This window comes from Tachypleus tridentatus, unplaced genomic scaffold (assembly GCF_004210375.1).
Source record: "Tachypleus tridentatus isolate NWPU-2018 unplaced genomic scaffold, ASM421037v1 Hic_cluster_1, whole genome shotgun sequence".
Taxonomy (NCBI): domain Eukaryota; kingdom Metazoa; phylum Arthropoda; class Merostomata; order Xiphosura; family Limulidae; genus Tachypleus; species Tachypleus tridentatus.
In genome coordinates this window covers 30,980,866-31,003,468 of record NW_027467777.1, presented here as the reverse complement: position 1 = coordinate 31,003,468, position 22,603 = coordinate 30,980,866, and the positions used below count along the sequence as shown (strand labels likewise).

General features: G+C 32.8%; 1 protein-coding gene across 1 annotated transcript in view; it reads left to right on the top strand.

Annotated features, from left to right (window-relative positions):
- The window catches only part of LOC143241749 (uncharacterized), an 83,180-nt gene extending 80,809 nt beyond the window's left edge, over positions 1 to 2,371 (top strand). Inside the window, exons 23-25 of the mRNA XM_076484972.1 lie at positions 244 to 291; positions 671 to 698; positions 1,517 to 2,371. Of these exons, the coding sequence (XP_076341087.1) occupies positions 244 to 291; positions 671 to 698; positions 1,517 to 2,124 (684 nt within the window). The 3' untranslated portion in view covers positions 2,125 to 2,371. The remainder of the gene's footprint in view (positions 1 to 243; positions 292 to 670; positions 699 to 1,516) is intronic.
- The last annotated feature ends 20,232 nt before the right edge of the window (positions 2,372 to 22,603 follow it).

Genomic DNA, 22,603 nt, shown 5'->3' with positions numbered 1-22,603 from the left:
TTACTAAATATATTATCAATAAATTCTTATCAAATCAAGTATGCAGAGAAGTAAGTATATAACTTAGTAATACAAATGTTAAGTTGTCAGTTAATATCATTGAGAGATCTCTTGGCTTGTTTTGTAAGAACTTCTCTTACATTGAAACCAAGACAATTTTGTTCTATTTTAACCACTGTGTAACTGTGTCTTGTGTAACATAAAGAATCAAACAATTTCGCTGTTGTTCATTTTTGGTTTTAGTGTCGTCACAACGGATTCTGTAGACGAAGTGACAGAGAAACTGGGCAGGTAGATTAGTTTTACTATAAAAACTATCTACAGAAAACTAGAAAACACCACAGTAAGGTTTTGAGTTATGTTCAATCATATGAAATAATTATTTTAGGAGAAAAGGAGACATAATTGCAAACTGCAAATGTTACCATAATAGCTGGTAACTTATTTTTAAATATTTAATATCTTATGGTCACAGATAAGATGAAAACCAAGTGATAACTTTGAGCTATAATATTCAAATTAGAGAAAACTAAATATAAGTACTGAAAGTGTAATTATGAAAGAAAAATTAAAGTTGAAATGTTACCTGTGAAATGATGTAATGTTTTTGTGATTTTTGTTTGGAAGTTAGTGTGTTATACTTACAGTGAAAACTCTTATTCTATTTTAGAAACATCAAACGAGTAATACTTTTAAGAGTAAGTATAATATTTCCATGTTTAGTAAATCTCAAGAGGGTTAAAGAAAGACATTGAAGTGGATGCAGTTTTTATTACTGCATACACAGTTTTGAAACATTGGATAATTTTTTATCATAGTTGAAATGTTGTGTTTTTATGTCTACTTTTCTATTACTGTTGAAATGCTCTGTTTATCAGATATTTAATTTCTTTCTGTCTACTTTGCTGTTTCTTGTTGAAAAATTAAAGATCTGAGATACAACCAGTGGGGCCTCAATATCATAGATGTGTGTTAATGACTTGTGTTCACTGTCAGTTATTAACTAAACACCGAGCTGTCATTCTTCCATAATGACTTGTGTTCACTGTCAGTTATTAACTAAACATCGAGCTGTCATTCTTCCATAATGACTTGTGTTCACTGTCAGTTATTAACTAAACACCGAGCTGTCATTCTTCTGTAGAACAAGGAACACAACGTTTTTCATATTTTGTATAGTAATCAGTCATTGAGTAGAATGGGGTACGATTGTTCATGTTTTAATTTAAAATATTTTAATGTTTCAGATAGTTTGTTTTTTAAGAATTCCTAATCATTCCAGAAAAGTGTTACCTTACTTATCTATCCATTGCAATAAAGTGTTACCTTATGTAACCATCTCAGTAAAGTGTTACCTTATCTAGCTATACCAGTAAAGTGTTACCTTATCTAACCATCCCAGTAAAGTGTCACAATATTAACAATGTATTTCTTATATCTTACATTATTGTCAGTATTATTAGATAGAATGTATTTCAGAAACATTGATAATAACTAAAATATTTGTTTTCTTCAGTGTATGTTAGACCAGAAGTTAACTGTAACCGACATCACAACTTGGACATGACTGATTGCCTTCAGAAGCGTGCGGAACGAATCAATCGAATGCGTTCTGAAATAGAGAGGGCAGAAAAAGAAAAGCAGGTCAAACCTTACAATCATACAAAGGTCACGGGTTTACCAAATCTATACATTAGTACAGCAGACGAGGAAATGACACAGTCTCATCACCCCGTAAAGAGTTACCAAGGTTTTGATGACATTTTGTGTTTTGAGAGGCAAGAGACAGAAGTTACTCCAGTAGACAGCCGCTGTCATGGTAATGACATTGTTCATCTGAAACTAGGAAACAGCCAGAAACAAATAACACTCAGTATCTCCGAAGATACGCTCGTCTCCAGTGACTCTGGTATCCTAGGAGGTATGAACTCCTTGTTTGAGTTCAACAAAATTGGCCATCCTTGCTCCGACTCAACAAACCTGGAGCATGAATTTACTTGTGTCCACTTAGACCAAGCTGTCCCTACTTGTAATGATGTCTTCACTTCTTGTGGAAGTGTGTCTGCTACTGAAAACCTTGATGTCAACAGAGAAGACAAGGACAAAAATTCTTCAAGTTTGTAAAATGGTCCTCATCCAGAAGTAAGTGTGAACACTGAAAAGACCAGAAGACATCTTAGATTCAGTTCAGACTGAGGAACTTTCTTCAGAAGAAGCTGTCTTTTCCTAATAAACTCAGTAAATTCTTTGCCCATTTCTTGCCGTAAAAAGTCATTCTATATACATAGCATCCTGTAGTTCAATGTATGATATTTATGTTGAGCATGAGTCAAATGATTTTTAATGTTCCTTTTATTGAGTTTCGTTAATAAAGGTGTTACAAGTATAGTTTTCATGTTGTGATATGGAGTGCCTCATTTCAGGGATTTTCTACAAAACTATTACTGTTAATTACAGTAACGTCTGAAGTTTGTACTAAAGTAAAAAGAAATCCAGTTTCAATACAGAGTTATTTCAGCTCAGATGATACAGAGTTATAACAGCTCAGATGATACAGAGTTATAACAGCTCAGATGATACAGAGTTATAACAGCTCAGATGATACAGAGTTATAACAGCTCAGATGATACAGAGTTATAACAGCTCAGATAATACAGAGTTATATCAAGTCAGTTAATACAGAGTTATGTCAACTAAGTTAATATAGAGTTATATCAGCTCAGCTAATACAGAGTTATACCGAGTCAGTTAATACAGAATTATATCAAGTCAGTTAATACAGAGTTATATCAAGTCAGTTAATACAGAGTTATAACAATTCATTTAATACACAATTATATCAACCTAGATAATGCAGAGTTATATCAAGTCACTTAATACAGAGTTATATCATCAACTTCGTTAATACAGAATTATATTGTCAGTTAATATAGAGTTATATCAACTGAGTTAATACAGAGTTATATGAAGTCACTAATGCAGTTATATTTATTCACTTAATACAGAATTACAGTCGTGTGAAAAAGTTAGGACACCCTATGAAAGCCTGTGTATTTTTGTAACATGTTTGGATATATAGATATTTAATCTCAATTTCAACAATACTGAGAGATTATAGGAATATAACTAAACAATTAAAACTGAAGAAAAGACTTTTAAATATCTTCAATAAATGTACTTCAACAAAAATGCATATTCTAACTGAGGAAAAAGTTAGGATACCCTATGAAAGCCTGTGTATTTTTGTAACATGTTTGGATATATAGATATTTAATCTCAATTTCAACAATACTGAGAGATTATAGGAATATAACTAAATAATTAAAACTGAATAAAAGACTTTTAAATATCTTCTATAAATGTACTTCTACAAAAATGCATATTCTAACTGAGGTAAAAGTTAGGACATCCTACCCCCTAATAGCTAGTGTTACCCCCTTTGGTTGAAATAACTGCAGTGAGACGCTTCTTGTTGCCATCTACCAGTCTCTGACATCGGTCTGAAGAAAGTTTGCCCCACTCCTGAATGGAGAATTCTTTCAGCTGTGAGATGTTTGAGAGGTTTCTTGCATGTACAGCCCATTTCAAGTCACCCCACAGCATCTCAATGGGACTAAGATCTGGACTTTGACTCGGCCATTCCAGGACTCTCCATTTCTTAGTTTTCAGCCAGTCCTTGGTGGATTTACTGGTATGTTTTGGGTCATTGTCGTGTTGCATGGTCCAGTTCCGCTTCAGCTTTAATTTTCTTACAGATGGTCTCACATGATCCTCAAGCACTCTCTGATACACAGTACAATTCATGGTGGATTCCATGATTCTGAGCTGTCCAGGTCCTGCTGCAGCAAAGCAGCCCCAAACCATGACACTTCCACCTCCATGCTTCACAGTTGGTATGAGGTTCTTTTACTGGAATGCTGTATTTAGTTTATGCCAAACATGTGCTCTGTTCTGGTATCCAAATAATTCAATTTTCGATTCATCTGTCCAAAGAACATTATTCCAGAAGTTCTGGTCTTTGTCTACATTCTCTCTGGCACACTTCAATCTGGCCTTGATGTTTCTCTTAGAGAGCAAAGGTTTCCTCCTTGCACACCTCCCATGCAAGTTAAACTTGTGCAGTCTCTTTCTGATTGTAGAAACATGTACTTTCACATCAACAGTAGCCACAACCTGCTGTAGGTCCCGTGATGACATGTTAGGATGTTTGGAGACCTCTTTTAGCATCTTGCAGTCTGCTCTTTGGGTGAACTTGCTTGGACGACCAGAACTGGGTATGTTGGCAGTTGTTTTGAAAGCCCTCCACTTGTTGACTATTTTCCAGACAGTGGAATGGCTTATTTCAAAATCCTTTGGGATCTTTTTAAATCCCTTACCAGACTCATAAGCTACTACAATTTTCTTTCTGAAGGCCTCAGACATCTCTTTTGCTCTCACCATGGTGCTCACTCTCACTTCAACAGTCAGGAGCACACCAAACTAAATGTATGAGGTTTAAATAGGACAAGCCTCATTCAAAATACTGAGTAACGATCTTCTAATCATGTGCACCTGGTGTGATAGACCTGTGTGTGAGTTGAGCCATTTTAAGTGGGAATAAATGTGGGGGTGTCCTAACTTTTTCCTCAGTTAGAATACGTATTTTTGTAGAATTACATTTACAGAAGATCTTGAAAAGTCTTTTATTCAGTTTTAATTGTTTAGTTATATTCCTATAATCTTTCAGTATTGTTAAAATTGAGATTAAATATCTATATATCCAAAAATGTTACAAAAATACACAGGCTTTCATAGGGTGTCCTAACGTTTTCAAGTCAGTTAGTACAGAGTTATATCAAGTAAGTTGATGTAGAGTTATATCTAGTCACTTAATACAGAGTTATATCAAGTCTTAATAAAGAGTTATATGAGCTCAACTAGTACAGAGTTACATCAACTCAGTAAATACAGAGTTATATGAAGCCAGTTAATACAGACTTATATCAGCCCAGCTAGTACAGAGTTATCACCAGTTCTAGCCAATATTTTTATGACACAAGTTGAAACACAAGCAATTAACACAGCATTACACCCACCACTATACTGGTACAGATATGTAGATGACACGATTGCTGGATTCACATTTACAGAACACACACTTAGTTTTTCAATCACGTTAACTCTATACATCTCAACATTAACTTCACATGTGAACACGAAGAAAGTAACCAAATAGCATTTCTTAACCTCAATATCACTAGAACTGATACACAATTCAAAACAGAAAAATCACCCATACTGGATTATACATTCCCTGGGACTCAGCACATGAAACAAAACAAAAACTGAACATGCTAAGAAAACAAACACAACCACAAAACTATGTTCACCTAATAAAATTAATGATGAAATCAACAAGAGAAAACTTCATCAATAAGTTTTCTCAAGAAACCGTGGAAAAAAAATATATGCACACACCTAGACCAACAACAATAAATCCCAAGGTACAACAAACTACAAAACTTTATACCTCTGTATAAAGTGACAAAACTGACATCAGTGACAAAATAACCAGCATTTGAAAAAACTCAAACACAACATTCCAGTTACTACCAAGTTTATTCAAAAACCAGGCACAAAACTGAGGTCTATGCAATGTAAAAACTACACTGACAAACACCACACCAACATTATTTATAAATACAATGTGATAACTGCCACGACTTATATATTGGAGAAACAAGTAGAAAAATGAAACTAGATTCAAAGAATGAAAAAAATACCATCAAACGTTTTTGAACACTGCAAATCAAATAAACACAACATAACAATTAGAAATAGCTAGATATTAAGTAGGGAAACAAATATATACAAACGCAAAATTAAAGAGGCCTTACTTATACAGCAACTAAAACCAAAATTAAACCAATATAAAGGAATAACTTTAAACCTACACAAATTAATAACGTAACGTCGAACTCCAACGCCCCCTATAATACCGTTCTTTGTTATACTTATGTCCGTAAGACTCGTATCTGTTAAGAGTAGCATTCAAACTCTCTCTTTCTTAACCTGAAAATGACCTAAAAAGGTATAAAGGTTGTTCTCTCCCTATCAATAAAAGTGTTAATATCCATACCAGCTGTTCTGGGATACACTTTTATTTCAAGTGTTAATACCCATACCACCTGTTCTGAGATACAATTTTATTTCAAGTGTTAATACCATACCAGCTGTTCTGAGATACACTTTTATTTCAAGTGTTAATACCATACCAGCTGTTCTGAGATTCACTTTTATTTCAAGTATTAATACCATACCAGCTGTTCTGAGATACACTTTTATTTCAAGTATTAATACCATACCAGCTGTTCTGAGATACACTTTTATTTCAAGTATTAATACCCATACCAGCTGTTCTGAGATACACTTTTATTTCAAGTGTTAATACCATACCAGCTGTTCTGAGATACACTTTTATTTCAAGTATTAATACCATACCAGCTGTTCTGAGATACACTTTTATTTCAAGTATTAATACCATACCAGCTCTTCTGAGATACACTTTTATTTCAAGTATTAATACCCATACCAGCTGTTCTGAGAGACACTTTTATTTCAAGTGTTAATACTATACCAGCTGTTCTGAAACACACTTTTATTTCAAGTGTTAATACCATACCAGCTGTTCTGAGATACACTTTTATTTAAAGTATTAATACCATACCAGTTGTTCTGAGATACACTTTTATTTCAAGTATTAATACCATACCAGCTGTTCTGAGATACACTTTTATTTCAAGTGTTAATACCATACCAGCTGTTCTGAGATTCACTTTTATTTCAAGCATTAATACCATACCAGCTGTTCTGAGATACACTTTTATTTCAAGTGTTAATACCCATACCAGCTGTTCTGAGATACACTTTTATTTCAAGTGTTAATACCCATACCAGCTGTTCTGAGATACACTTTTATTTCAAGTGTTAATACCATACCAGCTGTTCTGAGATACACTTTTATATCAAGTATTAATACCATACCAGCTGTTCTGAGATACACTTTTATTTCAAGAATTAATACCCATACCAGCTGTTCTGAGATACACTTTTATTTCAAGTGTTAATACCATACCAGCTGTTCTGAGATACACTTTCATTTCAAGTATTAATACCATACCAGCTGTTCTGAGATACACTTTTATTTCAAGTGTTAATACCATACCAGCTGTTCTGAGATACATTTTTATTTCAAGTGTTAATACCCATACCAGCTGTTCTGAGATACACTTTTATTTCAAGTATTAATACCATACCAGCTGTTCTGAGATACACTTTTATTTCAAGTGTTAATACCCATACCAGCTGTTCTGAGATACACTTTTATTTCAAGTATTAATACCATACCAGCTGTTCTGAGACACACTTTTATTTCAAGTGTTAATACCATACCAGCTGTTCTGAGATTCACTTTTATTTCAAGTATTAATACCATACCAGCTGTTCTGAGATACACTTTTATTTCAAGTGTTAATACCCATACCAGCTGTTCTGAGATACACTTTTATTTCAAGTGTTAATACCATACCAGCTGTTCTGAGATACACTTTTATTTCAAGTGTTAATACCATACCAGCTGTTCTGAGATACACTTTTATTTCAAGTATTAATACCATACCAGCTGTTCTGAGATACACTTTTATTTCAAGTATATATACCCATACCAGCTGTTCTGAGATACACTTTTATTTCAAGTGTTAATACCATACCAGCTGTTCTGAGATACACTTTTATTTCAAGTATTAATACCATACCAGCTGTTCTGAGATACACTTTTATTTCAAGTGTTAATACCATACCAGCTGTTCTGAGATACATTTTTATTTCAAGTGTTAATACCCATACCAGCTGTTCTGAGATACACTTTTATTTCAAGTGTTAATACCCATACCAGCTGTTCTGAGATACACTTTTATTTCAAGTGTTAATACCATACCAGCTGTTCTGAGATACACTTTTATTTCAAGTGTTAATACCATACCAGCTGTTCTGAGACACACTTTTATTTCAAGTGTTAATACTCATACCAGCTATTCTGAGATACACTTTTATTTCAAGCATTAATACCATACCAGCTGTTCTGAGATACACTTTTATTTCAAGTGTTAATACCATACCAGCTGTTCTGAGATACACTTTTATTTCAAGTATTAATACCATACCAGCTGTTCTGAGATACACTTTTATTTCAAGTATTAATACCCATACCAGCTGTTCTGAGATACACTTTTATTTCAAGTGTTAATACCATACCAGCTGTTCTGAGATACACTTTTATTTCAAGTATTAATACCATACCAGCTGTTCTGAGATACACTTTTATTTCAAGTATTAATACCATACCAGCTCTTCTGAGATACACTTTTATTTCAAGTATTAATACCCATACCAGCTGTTCTGAGATACACTTTTATTTCAAGTGTTAATACTATACCAGCTGTTCTGAGACACACTTTTATTTCAAGCATTAATACCATACCAGCTGTTCTGAGATACACTTTTATTTCAAGTGTTAATACCATACCAGCTGTTCTGAGATACATTTTTATTTCAAGTGTTAATACCCATACCAGCTGTTCTGAGATACACTTTTATTTCAAGTGTTAATACCATACCAGCTGTTCTGAGATACACTTTTATTTCAAGTATTAATACCATACCAGCTGTTCTGAGATACACTTTTATTTAAAGTATTAATACCATACCAGCTGTTCTGAGATACACTTTTATTTCAAGTATTAATACCATACCAGCTGTTCTGAGATACACTTTTATTTCAAGTATTAATACCATACCAGCTCTTCTGAGATACACTTTTATTTCAAGTATTAATACCATACCAGCTGTTCTGAGACACACTTTATTTCAAGTGTTAATACCCATACCAGCTGTTCTGAGATACACTTTTATTTCAAGTGTTAATACCATACCAGCTGTTCTGAGATACACTTTTATTTCAAGTATTAATACCATACCAGCTGTTCTGAGATACACTTTTATTTCAAATATTAATACTCATACCAACTGTTCTGAGATACACTTTTATTTCAAGTATTAATACTCATACCAACTGTTCTGAGATACACTTTTATTTCAAGTGTTAATACCATACCAGCTGTTCTGAGACACACTTTTATTTCAAGTGTTAATACCATACCAGCTGTTCTGAGATACACTTTTATTTCAAGTATTAATACCATACCAGCTGTTCTGAGATACACTTTTATTTCAAGTGTTAATACCATACCAGCTGTTCTGAGATTCACTTTTATTTCAAGTATTAATACCATACCAGCTGTTCTGAGATACACTTTTATTTCAAGTATTAATACCATACCAGCTGTTCTGAGATACACTTTTATTTCAAGCATTAATACCATACCAGCTATTCTGAGATACACTTTTATTTCAAGTGTTAATACCATACCAGCTGTTCTGAGATTCACTTTTATTTCAAGTATTAATACCATACCAGCTGTTCTGAGATACACTTTTATTTCAAGTATTAATACCATACCAGCTGTTCTGAGATACACTTTTATTTCAAGTGTTAATACCATACCAGCTGTTCTGAGATACACTTTTATTTCAAGTATTAATAACATACCAGCTGTTCTGAGATACACTTTTATTTCAAGTATTAATACCATACCAGTTCTTCTGAGATAGACTTTTATTTCAAGTATTAATACCCATACCAGCTGTTCTGAGATACACTTTTATTTCAAGTGTTAATACTATACCAGCTGTTCTGAGACACACTTTTATTTCAAGTGTTAATACCATACCAGCTGTTCTGAGATACACTTTTATTTAAAGTATTAATACCATACCAGCTGTTCTGAGATACACTTTTATTTCAAGTATTAATACCATACCAGCTGTTCTGAGATACACTTTTATTTCAAGTGTTAATACCAAACCAGCTGTTCTGAGATTCACTTTTATTTCAAGTATTAATACCATACCAGCTGTTCTGAGATACACTTTTATTTCAAGTGTTAATACCCATACCAGCTGTTCTGAGATACACTTTTATTTCAAGTGTTAATACCCATACCACCTGTTCTGAGATACAATTTTATTTCAAGTGTTAATACCATACCAGCTGTTCTGAGATACACTTTTATTTCAAGTATTAATACCATACCAGCTGTTCTGAGATACACTTTTATTTTAAGTATTAATACCCATACCAGCTGTTCTGAGATACACTTTTATTTCAAATGTTAATACCATACCAGCTGTTCTGAGATACACTTTTATTTCAAGCGTTAATACCATACCAGCTGTTCTGAGATACACTTTTATTTCAAGTGTTAATACCATACCAGCTGTTCTGAGATACATTTTTATTTCAAGTGTTAATACCCATACCAGCTGTTCTGAGATACACTTTTATTTCAAGTGTTAATACCCATACCAGCTGTTCTGAGATACACTTTTATTTCAAGTATTAATACCATACCAGCTGTTCTGAGACACACTTTTATTTCAAGTGTTAATACCATACCAGCTGTTCTGAGATACACTTTTATTTCAAGTATTAATACCATACCAGCTGTTCTGAGATACACTTTTATTTCAAGTGTTAATACCATACCAGCTGTTCTGACATTCACTTTTATTTCAAGTATTAATACCATACCAGCTGTTCTGAGATACACTTTTATTTCAAGTGTTAATACCCATACCAGCTGTTCTGAGATACACTTTTATTTCAAGTGTTAATACCATACCAGCTGTTCTGAGATACACTTTTATTTCAAGTATTAATACCATACCAGCTTTTCTGAGATACACTTTTATTTCAAGTATTAATACTCATACCAGCTGTTCTGAGATACACTTTTATTTCAAGTGTTAATACTATACCAGCTGTTCTGAGACACACTTTTATTTCAAGTATTAATACCATACCAGCTGTTCTGAGATACACTTTTATTTCAAGTATTAATACCCATACCAGCTGTTCTGAGATACACTTTTATTTCAAGTGTTAATACCATACCAGCTGTTCTGAGCTACACTTTTATTTCAAGTATTAATACCATACCAGCTGCTCTGAGATACACTTTTATTTCAAGTATTAATACCATACCAGCTCTTCTGAGATACACTTTTATTTCAAGTATTAATACCCATACCAGCTGTTCTGAGATACACTTTTATTTCAAGTGTTAATACTATACCAGCTGTTCTGAGACACACTTTTATTTCAAGTGTTAATACCATACCAGCTGTTCTGAGATACACTTTTATTTAAAGTATTAATACCATACCAGCTGTTCTGAGATACACTTTTATTTCAAGTATTAATACCATACCAGCTGTTCTGAGATACACTTTTATTTCAAATGTTAATACCATACCAGCTGTTCTGAGATTCACTTTTATTTCAAGTATTAATACCATACCAGCTGTTCTGAGATACACTTTTATTTCAAGTGTTAATACCCATACCAGCTGTTCTGAGATACACTTTTATTTCAAGTGTTAATACCCATACCACCTGTTCTGAGATACACTTTTATTTAAAGTATTAATACCATACCAGTTGTTCTGAGATACACTTTTATTTCAAGTATTAATACCATACCAGCTGTTCTGAGATACACTTTTATTTCAAGTATTAATACCATACCAGCTGTTCTGAGATACACTTTTATTTCAAGTGTTAATACCCATACCAGCTGTTCTGAGATACACTTTTATTTCAAGTGTTAATACCCATACCAGCTGTTCTGAGATACACTTTTATTTCAAGTGTTAATACCATACCAGCTGTTCTGAGATACACTTTTATATCAAGTATTAATACCATACCAGCTGTTCTGAGATACACTTTTATTTCAAGTATTAATACCCATACCAGCTGTTCTGAGATACACTTTTATTTCAAGTATTAATAACATACCAGCTGTTCTGAGATACACTTTTATTTCAAGTATTAATACCATACCAGCTCTTCTGAGATAGACTTTTATTTCAAGTATTAATACCCATACCAGCTGTTCTGAGATACACTTTTATTTCAAGTGTTAATACTATACCAGCTGTTCTGAGACACACTTTTATTTCAAGTGTTAATACCATACCAGCTGTTCTGAGATACACTTTTATTTAAAGTATTAATACCATACCAGCTGTTCTGAGATACACTTTTATTTCAAGTATTAATACCATACCAGTTGTTCTGAGATACACTTTTATTTCAAGTGTTAATACCATACCAGCTGTTCTGAGATTCACTTTTATTTCAAGTATTAATACCATACCAGCTGTTCTGAGATACACTTTTATTTCAAGTGTTAATACCCATACCAGCTGTTCTGAGATACACTTTTATTTCAAGTGTTAATACCCATACCACCTGTTCTGAGATACAATTTTATTTCAAGTGTTAATACCATACCAGCTGTTCTGAGATACACTTTTATTTCAAGTATTAATACCATACCAGCTGTTCTGAGATACACTTTTATTTCAAGTATTAAACCCCATACCAGCTGTTCTGAAATACACTTTTATTTCAAATGTTAATACCATACCAGCTGTTCTGAGATACACTTTTATTTCAAGCATTAATACCATACCAGCTGTTCTGAGATACACTTTTATTTCAAGTGTTAATACCATACCAGCTGTTCTGAGATACATTTTTATTTCAAGTGTTAATACCCATACCAGCTGTTCTAAGATACACTTTTATTTCAAGTGTTAATACCCATACCAGCTGTTCTGAGATACACTTTTATTTCAAGTATTAATACCATACCAGCTGTTCTGAGATACACTTTTATTTCAAGTGTTAATACCATACCAGCTGTTCTGAGATTCACTTTTATTTCAAGTATTAATACCATACCAGCTGTTCTGAGATACACTTTTATTTCAAGTGTTAATACCCATACCAGCTGTTCTGAGATACACTTTTATTTCAAGTGTTAATACCCATACCAGCAGTTCTGAGATACAATTTTATTTCAAGTGTTAATACCATACCAGCTGTTCTGAGATACACTTTTATTTCAAGTATTAATACCATACCAGCTTTTCTGAGATACACTTTTATTTGAAGTATTAATACTCATACCAGCTGTTCTGAGATACACTTTTATTTCAAGTGTTAATACTATACCAGCTGTTCTGAGACACACTTTTATTTCAAGTATTAATACCCATACCAGCTGTTCTGAGATACACTTTTATTTCAAGTGTTAATACCATACCAGCTGTTCTGAGATACACTTTTATTTCAAGTGTTAATACCATACCAGCTGTTCTGAGATACACTTTTATTTCAAGTATTAATACCATACCAGCTCTTCTGAGATACACTTTTATTTCAAGTATTAATACCCATACCAGCTGTTCTGAGATACACTTTTATTTCAAGTGTTAATACTATACCAGCTGTTCTGAGACACACTTTTATTTCAAGTGTTAATACCATACCAGCTGTTCTGAGATACACTTTTATTTAAAGTATTAATACCATACCAGCTGTTCTGAGATACACTTATATTTCAAGTATTAATACCATACCAGCTGTTCTGAGATACACTTTTATTTCAAGTGTTAATACCATACCAGCTGTTCTGAGATTCACTTTTATTTCAAGTATTAATACCATACCAGCTGTTCTGAGATACACTTTTATTTCAAGTGTTAATACCCATACCAGCTGTTCTGAGATACACTTTTATTTCAAGTGTTAATACCCATACCACCTGTTCTGAGATACAATTTTATTTCAAGTGTTAATACCATACCAGCTGTTCTGAGATACACTTTTATTTCAAGTTTTAATACCATACCAGCTGTTCTGAGATACACTTTTATTTCAAGTATTAATACCATACCAGCTGTTCTGAGATACACTTTTATTTCAAGTATTAATACCCATACCAGCTGTTCTGAGATACACTTTTATTTCAAGTGTTAATACCATACCAGCTGTTCTGAGATACACTTTTATTTCAAGTATTAATACCATACCAGCTGTTCTGAGATACACTTTTATTTCAAGTATTAATACCATACCAGCTCTTCTGAGATACACTTTTATTTCAAGTATTAATACCCATACCAGCTGTTCTGAGAGACACTTTTATTTCAAGTGTTAATACTATACCAGCTGTTCTGAAACACACTTTTATTTCAAGTGTTAATACCATACCAGCTGTTCTGAGATACACTTTTATTTAAAGTATTAATACCATACCAGTTGTTCTGAGATACACTTTTATTTCAAGTATTAATAATATACCAGCTGTTCTGAGATACACTTTTATTTCAAGTGTTAATACCATACCAGCTGTTCTGAGATTCACTTTTATTTCAAGTATTAATACCATACCAGCTGTTCTGAGATACACTTTTATTTCAAGTGTTAATACCATACCAGCTGTTCTGAGATACACTTTTATTTCAAGTGTTAATACCCATACCAGCAATTCTGAGATACTCTTTTATTTCAAGTGTTAATACCATACCAGCTGTTCTGAGATACACTTTTATATCAAGTATTAATACCATACCAGCTGTTCTGAGATACACTTTTATTTCAAGTATTAATACCCATACCAGCTGTTCTGAGATACACTTTTATTTCAAGTGTTAATACCATACCAGCTGTTCTGAGATACACTTTTATTTCAAGTATTAATACCATACCAGCTGTTCTGAGATACACTTTTATTTCAAGTATTAATACCATACCAGCTGTTCTGAGATACATTTTTATTTCAAGTGTTAATACCCATACCAGCTGTTCTGAGATACACTTTTATTTCAAGTATTAATACCATACCAGCTGTTCTGAGATACACTTTTATTTCAAGTGTTAATACCATACCAGCTGTTCTGAGATACACTTTTATTTCAAGTATTAATACCATACCAGCTGTTCTGAGACACACTTTTATTTCAAGTGTTAATACCATACCAGCTGTTCTGAGATTCACTTTTATTTCAAGTATTAATACCATACCAGCTGTTCTGAGATACACTTTTATTTCAAGTGTTAATACCCATACCAGCTGTTCTGAGATACACTTTTATTTCAAGTGTTAATACCCATACCAGCTGTTCTGAGATACACTTTTATTTCAAGTGTTAATACCATACCAGCTGTTCTGAGATACACTTTTATTTCAAGTATTAATACCATACCAGCTGTTCTGAGATACACTTTTATTTCAAGTATATATACCCATACCAGCTGTTCTGAGATACACTTTTATTTCAAGTATTAATACCATACCAGCTGTTCTGAGATACACTTTTATTTCAACTGTTAATACCATACCAGCTGTTCTGAGATACATTTTTATTTCAAGTGTTTATACCCATACCAGCTGTTCTGAGATACACTTTTATTTCAAGTATTAATACCCATACCAGCTGTTCTGAGATACACTTTTATTTCAAGTGTTAATACTATACCAGCTGTTCTGAGACACACTTTTATTTCAAGCATTAATACCATACCAGCTGTTCTGAGATACACTTTTATTTCAAGTGTTAATACCATACCAGCTGTTCTGAGATACATTTTTATTTCAAGTGTTAATACCCATACCAGCTGTTCTGAGATACTCTTTTATTTCAAGTGTTAATACCATACCAGCTGTTCTGAGATACACTTTTATTTCAAGTATTAATACCATACCAGCTGTTCTGAGATACACTTTTATTTAAAGTATTAATACCATACCAGCTGTTCTGAGATACACTTTTATTTCAAGTATTAATACCATACCAGCTGTTCTGAGATACACTTTTATTTCAAGTGTTAATACCATACCAGCTGTTCTGAGATTCACTTTTATTTCAAGTATTAATACCATACCAGCTGTTCTGAGATACACTTTTATTTCAAGTGTTAATACCCATACCAGCTGTTCTGAGATACACTTTTATTTCAAGTGTTAATACCCATACCACCTGTTCTGAGATACAATTTTATTTCAAGTGTTAATACCATACCAGCTGTTCTGAGATACACTTTTATTTCAAGTATTAATACCATACCAGCTGTTCTGAGATACACTTTTATTTCAAGTATTAATACCCATACCAGCTGTTCTGAGATACACTTTTATTTCAAGTGTTAATACTATACCAGCTGTTCTGAGACACACTTTTATTTCAAGTGTTAATACCATACCAGCTGTTCTGAGATACACTTTTATTTAAAGTATTAATACCATACCAGCTGTTCTGAGATACACTTATATTTCAAGTATTAATACCATACCAGCTGTTCTGAGATACACTTTTATTTCAAGTGTTAATACCATACCAGCTGTTCTGAGATTCACTTTTATTTCAAGTATTAATACCATACCAGCTGTTCTGAGATACACTTTTATTTCAAGTGTTAATACCCATACCAGCTGTTCTGAGATACACTTTTATTTCAAGTGTTAATACCCATACCACCTGTTCTGAGATACAATTTTATTTCAAGTGTTAATACCATACCAGCTGTTCTGAGATACACTTTTATTTCAAGTTTTAATACCATACCAGCTGTTCTGAGATACACTTTTATTTCAAGTATTAATACCATACCAGCTGTTCTGAGATACACTTTTATTTCAAGTATTAATACCCATACCAGCTGTTCTGAGATACACTTTTATTTCAAGTGTTAATACCATACCAGCTGTTCTGAGATACACTTTTATTTCAAGTATTAATACCATACCAGCTGTTCTGAGATACACTTTTATTTCAAGTATTAATACCATACCAGCTCTTCTGAGATACACTTTTATTTCAAGTATTAATACCCATACCAGCTGTTCTGAGAGACACTTTTATTTCAAGTGTTAATACTATACCAGCTGTTCTGAAACACACTTTTATTTCAAGTGTTAATACCATACCAGCTGTTCTGAGATACACTTTTATTTAAAGTATTAATACCATACCAGTTGTTCTGAGATACACTTTTATTTCAAGTATTAATAATATACCAGCTGTTCTGAGATACACTTTTATTTCAAGTGTTAATACCATACCAGCTGTTCTGAGATTCACTTTTATTTCAAGTATTAATACCATACCAGCTGTTCTGAGATACACTTTTATTTCAAGTGTTAATACCCATACCAGCTGTTCTGAGATACACTTTTATTTCAAGTGTTAATACCCATACCAGCAATTCTGAGATACTCTTTTATTTCAAGTGTTAATACCATACCAGCTGTTCTGAGATACACTTTTATATCAAGTATTAATACCATACCAGCTGTTCTGAGATACACTTTTATTTCAAGTATTAATACCCATACCAGCTGTTCTGAGATACACTTTTATTTCAAGTGTTAATACCATACCAGCTGTTCTGAGATACACTTTTATTTCAAGTATTAATACCATACCAGCTGTTCTGAGATACACTTTTATTTCAAGTATTAATACCATACCAGCTGTTCTGAGATACACTTTTATTTCAAGTGTTAATACCATACCAGCTGTTCTGAGATACATTTTTATTTCAAGTGTTTATACCTATACCAGCTGTTCTGAGATACACTTTTATTTCAAGTGTTAATACCATACCAGCTGTTCTGAGATACACTTTTATTTCAAGTGTTAATACCATACCAGCTGTTCTGAGATACACTTTTATTTCAAGTGTTAATACCATACCAGCTGTTCTGAGACACACTTTTATTTCAAGTGTTAATACTCATACCAGCTATTCTGAGATACACTTTTATTTCAAGCATTAATACCATACCAGCTGTTCTGAGATACACTTTTATTTCAAGTGTTAATACCATACCAGCTGTTCTGAGATTCACTTTTATTTCAAGTATTAATACGATACCAGCTGTTCTGAGATACACTTTTATTTCAAGTATTAATACCCATACCAGCTGTTCTGAGATACACTTTTATTTCAAGTATTAATACCATACCAGCTGTTCTGAGATACACTTTTATTTCAAGTATTAATACCATACCAGCTGTTCTGAGATACACTTTTATTTCAAGTATTAATACCATACCAGCTCTTCTGAGATACACTTTTATTTCAAGTATTAATACCCATACCAGCTGTTCTGAGATACACTTTTATTTCAAGTGTTAATACTATACCAGCTGTTCTGAGACACACTTTTATTTCAAGCATTAATACCATACCAGCTGTTCTGAGATACACTTTTATTTCAAGTGTTAATACCATACCAGCTGTTCTGAGATACATTTTTATTTCAAGTGTTAATACCCATACCAGCTGTTCTGAGATACTCTTTTATTTCAAGTGTTAATACCATACCAGCTGTTCTGAGATACACTTTTATTTCAAGTATTAATACCATACCAGCTGTTCTGAGATACACTTTTATTTAAAGTATTAATACCATACCAGCTGTTCTGAGATACACTTTTATTTCAAGTATTAATACCATACCAGCTGTTCTGAGATACACTTTTATTTCAAGTGTTAATACCATACCAGCTGTTCTGAGATACACTTTTATTTCAAGTGTTAATACCATACCAGCTGTTCTGAGACACACTTTTATTTCAAGTGTTAATACTCATACCAGCTATTCTGAGATACACTTTTATTTCAAGTGTTAATACCATACCAGCTGTTCTGAGACACACTTTATTTCAAGTGTTAATACCCATACCAGCTGTTCTGAGATACACTTTTATTTCAAGTGTTAATACCATACCAGCTGTTCTGAGATACACTTTTATTTCAAGTATTAATACCATACCAGCTGTTCTGAGATACACTTTTATTTCAAGTATTAATACTCATACCAGCTGTTCTGAGATACACTTTTATTTCAAGTGTTAATACTATACCAGCTGTTCTGAGACACACTTTTATTTCAAGTGTTAATACCATACCAGCTGTTCTGAGATACACTTTTATTTCAAGTATTAATACCATACCAGCTGTTCTGAGATACACTTTTATTTCAAATATTAATACCATACCAGCTGTTCTGAGATACACTTTTATTTTGAAGTGTTAATACCATACCAGCTGTTCTGACATTCACTTTTATTTCAAGTATTAATACCATACCAGCTGTTCTGAGATACACTTTTATTTCAAGTGTTAATACCCATACCAGCTGTTCTGAGATACACTTTTATTTCAAGTGTTAATACCCATACCAGCTGTTCTGAGATACACTTTTATTTCAAGTGTTAATACCATACCAGCTGTTCTGAGATACACTTTTATTTCAAGTATTAATACCATACCAGCTGTTCTGAGATACACTTTTATTTCAAGTATTAATACCCATACCAGCTGTTCTGAGATACACTTTTATTTCAAGTGTTAATACCATACCAGCTATTCTGAGATACACTTTTATTTCAAGTGTTAATACCCATACCAGCTGTTCTGAGATACACTTTTATTTCAAGTGTTAATACCCATACCAGCTGTTCTGAGATACACTTTTATTTCAAGTGTTAATACCATACCAGCTGTTCTGAGATACACTTTTATTTCAAGTATTAATACCATACCAGCTGTTCTGAGATACACTTTTATTTCAAGTATATATACCCATACCAGCTGTTCTGAGATACACTTTTATTTCAAGTGTTATTACCATACCAGCTGTTCTGAGATACACTTTTATTTCAAGTATTAATACCATACCAGCTGTTCTGAGATACACTTTTATTTCAAGTGTTAATACCCATACCAGCTGTTCTGAGATACACTTTTATTTCAAGTATTAATACCATACCAGCTGTTCTGAGATACACTTTTATTTCAAATATTATTACCATACCAGCTGTTCTGAGATACACTTTTATTTCAAGTGTTAATACCATACCAGCTGTTCTGAGATTCACTTTTATTTCAAGTATTAATACCATACCAGCTGTTCTGAGATACACTTTTATTTCAAGTGTTAATACCCATACCAGCTGTTCTGAGATACACTTTTATTTCAAGTGTTAATACCCATACCAGCTGTTCTGAGATACACTTTTATTTCAAGTGTTAATACCATACCAGCTGTTCTGAGATACACTTTTATTTCAAGTATTAATACCATACCAGCTGTTCTGAGATACACTTTTATTTCAAGTATTAATACCCATACCAGCTGTTCTGAGATACACTTTTATTTCAAGTGTTAATACCATACCAGCTGTTCTGAGATACACTTTTATTTCAAGTGTTAATACCCATACCAGCTCTTCTGAGATACACTTTTATTTCAAGTGTTAATACCCATACCAGCTGTTCTGAGATACACTTTTATTTCAAGTGTTAATACCATACCAGCTGTTCTGAGATACACTTTTATTTCAAGTATTAATACCATACCAGCTGTTCTGAGATACACTTTTATTTCAAGTATATATACCCATACCAGCTGTTCTGAGATACACTTTTATTTCAAGTGTTATTACCATACCAGCTGTTCTGAGATACACTTTTATTTCAAGTATTAATACCATACCAGCTGTTCTGAGATACACTTTTATTTCAAGTGTTAATACCCATACCAGCTGTTCTGAGATACACTTTTATTTCAAGTATATATACCCATACCAGCTGTTCTGAGATACACTTTTATTTCAAGTGTTAATACCATACCAGCTGTTCTGAGATACACTTTTATTTCAAGTATTAATACCATACCAGCTGTTCTGAGATACACTTTTTTATTTCACTTTTATTTCAGTGTTAATACCATACCAGCTGTTCTGAGATACACTTTTATTTCAAGTATTAATACCATACCAGCTGTTCTGAGATACACTTTTATTTCAAGTGTTAATACCATACCAGCTGTTCTGAGATACATTTTTATTTCAAGTGTTAATACCCATACCAGCTGTTCTGAGATACACTTTCATTTCAAGTATTAATACCATACCAGCTGTTCTGAGATACACTTTTATTTCAAGTGTTCATACCCATACCAGCTGTTCTAAGATACACTTTTATTTCAAGTGTTAATACCATACCAGCTGTTCTGAGATACACTTTTATTTCAAGTGTTAATACCATACCAGCTGTTCTGAGATACACTTTTATTTCAAGTGTTAATACCATATCAGCTGTTCTGAGATACACTTTTATTTCAAGTATTAATACCATACCAGCTGTTCTGAGATACACTTTTATTTCAAGTGTTAATACTCATACCAGCTATTCTGAGATACACTTTTATTTCAAGTGTTAATACCATACCAGCTGTTCTGAGACACACTTTATTTCAAGTGTTAATACCCATACCAGCTGTTCTGAGACACACTTTATTTCAAGTGTTAATACCCATACCAGCTGTTCTGAGATACACTTTTATTTCAAGTGTTAATACCATACCAGCTGTTCTGAGATACACTTTTATTTCAAGTATTAATACCATACCAGCTGTTCTGAGATACACTTTTATTTTAAGTATTAATACTCATACCAGCTGTTCTGAGATACACTTTTATTTCAAGTGTTAATACTATACCAGCTGTTCTGAAATACACTTTTATTTCAAGTGTTAATACCATACCAGCTGTTCTGAGATACACTTTTATTTGAAGTATTAATACCATACCAGCTGTTCTGAGATACACTTTTATTTCAAGTATTAATACTCATACCAGCTGTTCTGAGATACACTTTTATTTCAAGTGTTAATACTATACCAGCTGTTCTGAGACACACTTTTATTTCAAGTGTTAATACCATACCAGCTGTTCTGAGATACACTTTTATTTCAAGTGTTAATACCATACCAGCTGTTCTGAGATACATTTTTATTTCAAGTGTTAATACCCATACCAGCTGTTCTGAGATACACTTTCATTTCAAGTATTAATACCATACCAGCTGTTCTGAGATACACTTTTATTTCAAGTGTTCATACCCATACCAGCTGTTCTGAGATACACTTTTATTTCAAGTGTTAATACCATACCAGCTGTTCTGAGATACACTTTTATTTCAAGTGTTAATACCATACCAGCTGTTCTGAGATACACTTTTATTTCAAGTGTTAATACCATATCAGCTGTTCTGAGATACACTTTTATTTCAAGTATTAATACCATACCAGCTGTTCTGAGATACACTTTTATTTCAAGTGTTAATACTCATACCAGCTATTCTGAGATACACTTTTATTTCAAGTGTTAATACCATACCAGCTGTTCTGAGACACACTTTATTTCAAGTGTTAATACCCATACCAGCTGTTCTGAGACACACTTTATTTCAAGTGTTAATACCCATACCAGCTGTTCTGAGATACACTTTTATTTCAAGTGTTAATACCATACCAGCTGTTCTGAGATACACTTTTATTTCAAGTATTAATACCATACCAGCTGTTCTGAGATACACTTTTATTTTAAGTATTAATACTCATACCAGCTGTTCTGAGATACACTTTTATTTCAAGTGTTAATACTATACCAGCTGTTCTGAAATACACTTTTATTTCAAGTGTTAATACCATACCAGCTGTTCTGAGATACACTTTTATTTGAAGTATTAATACCATACCAGCTGTTCTGAGATACACTTTTATTTCAAGTATTAATA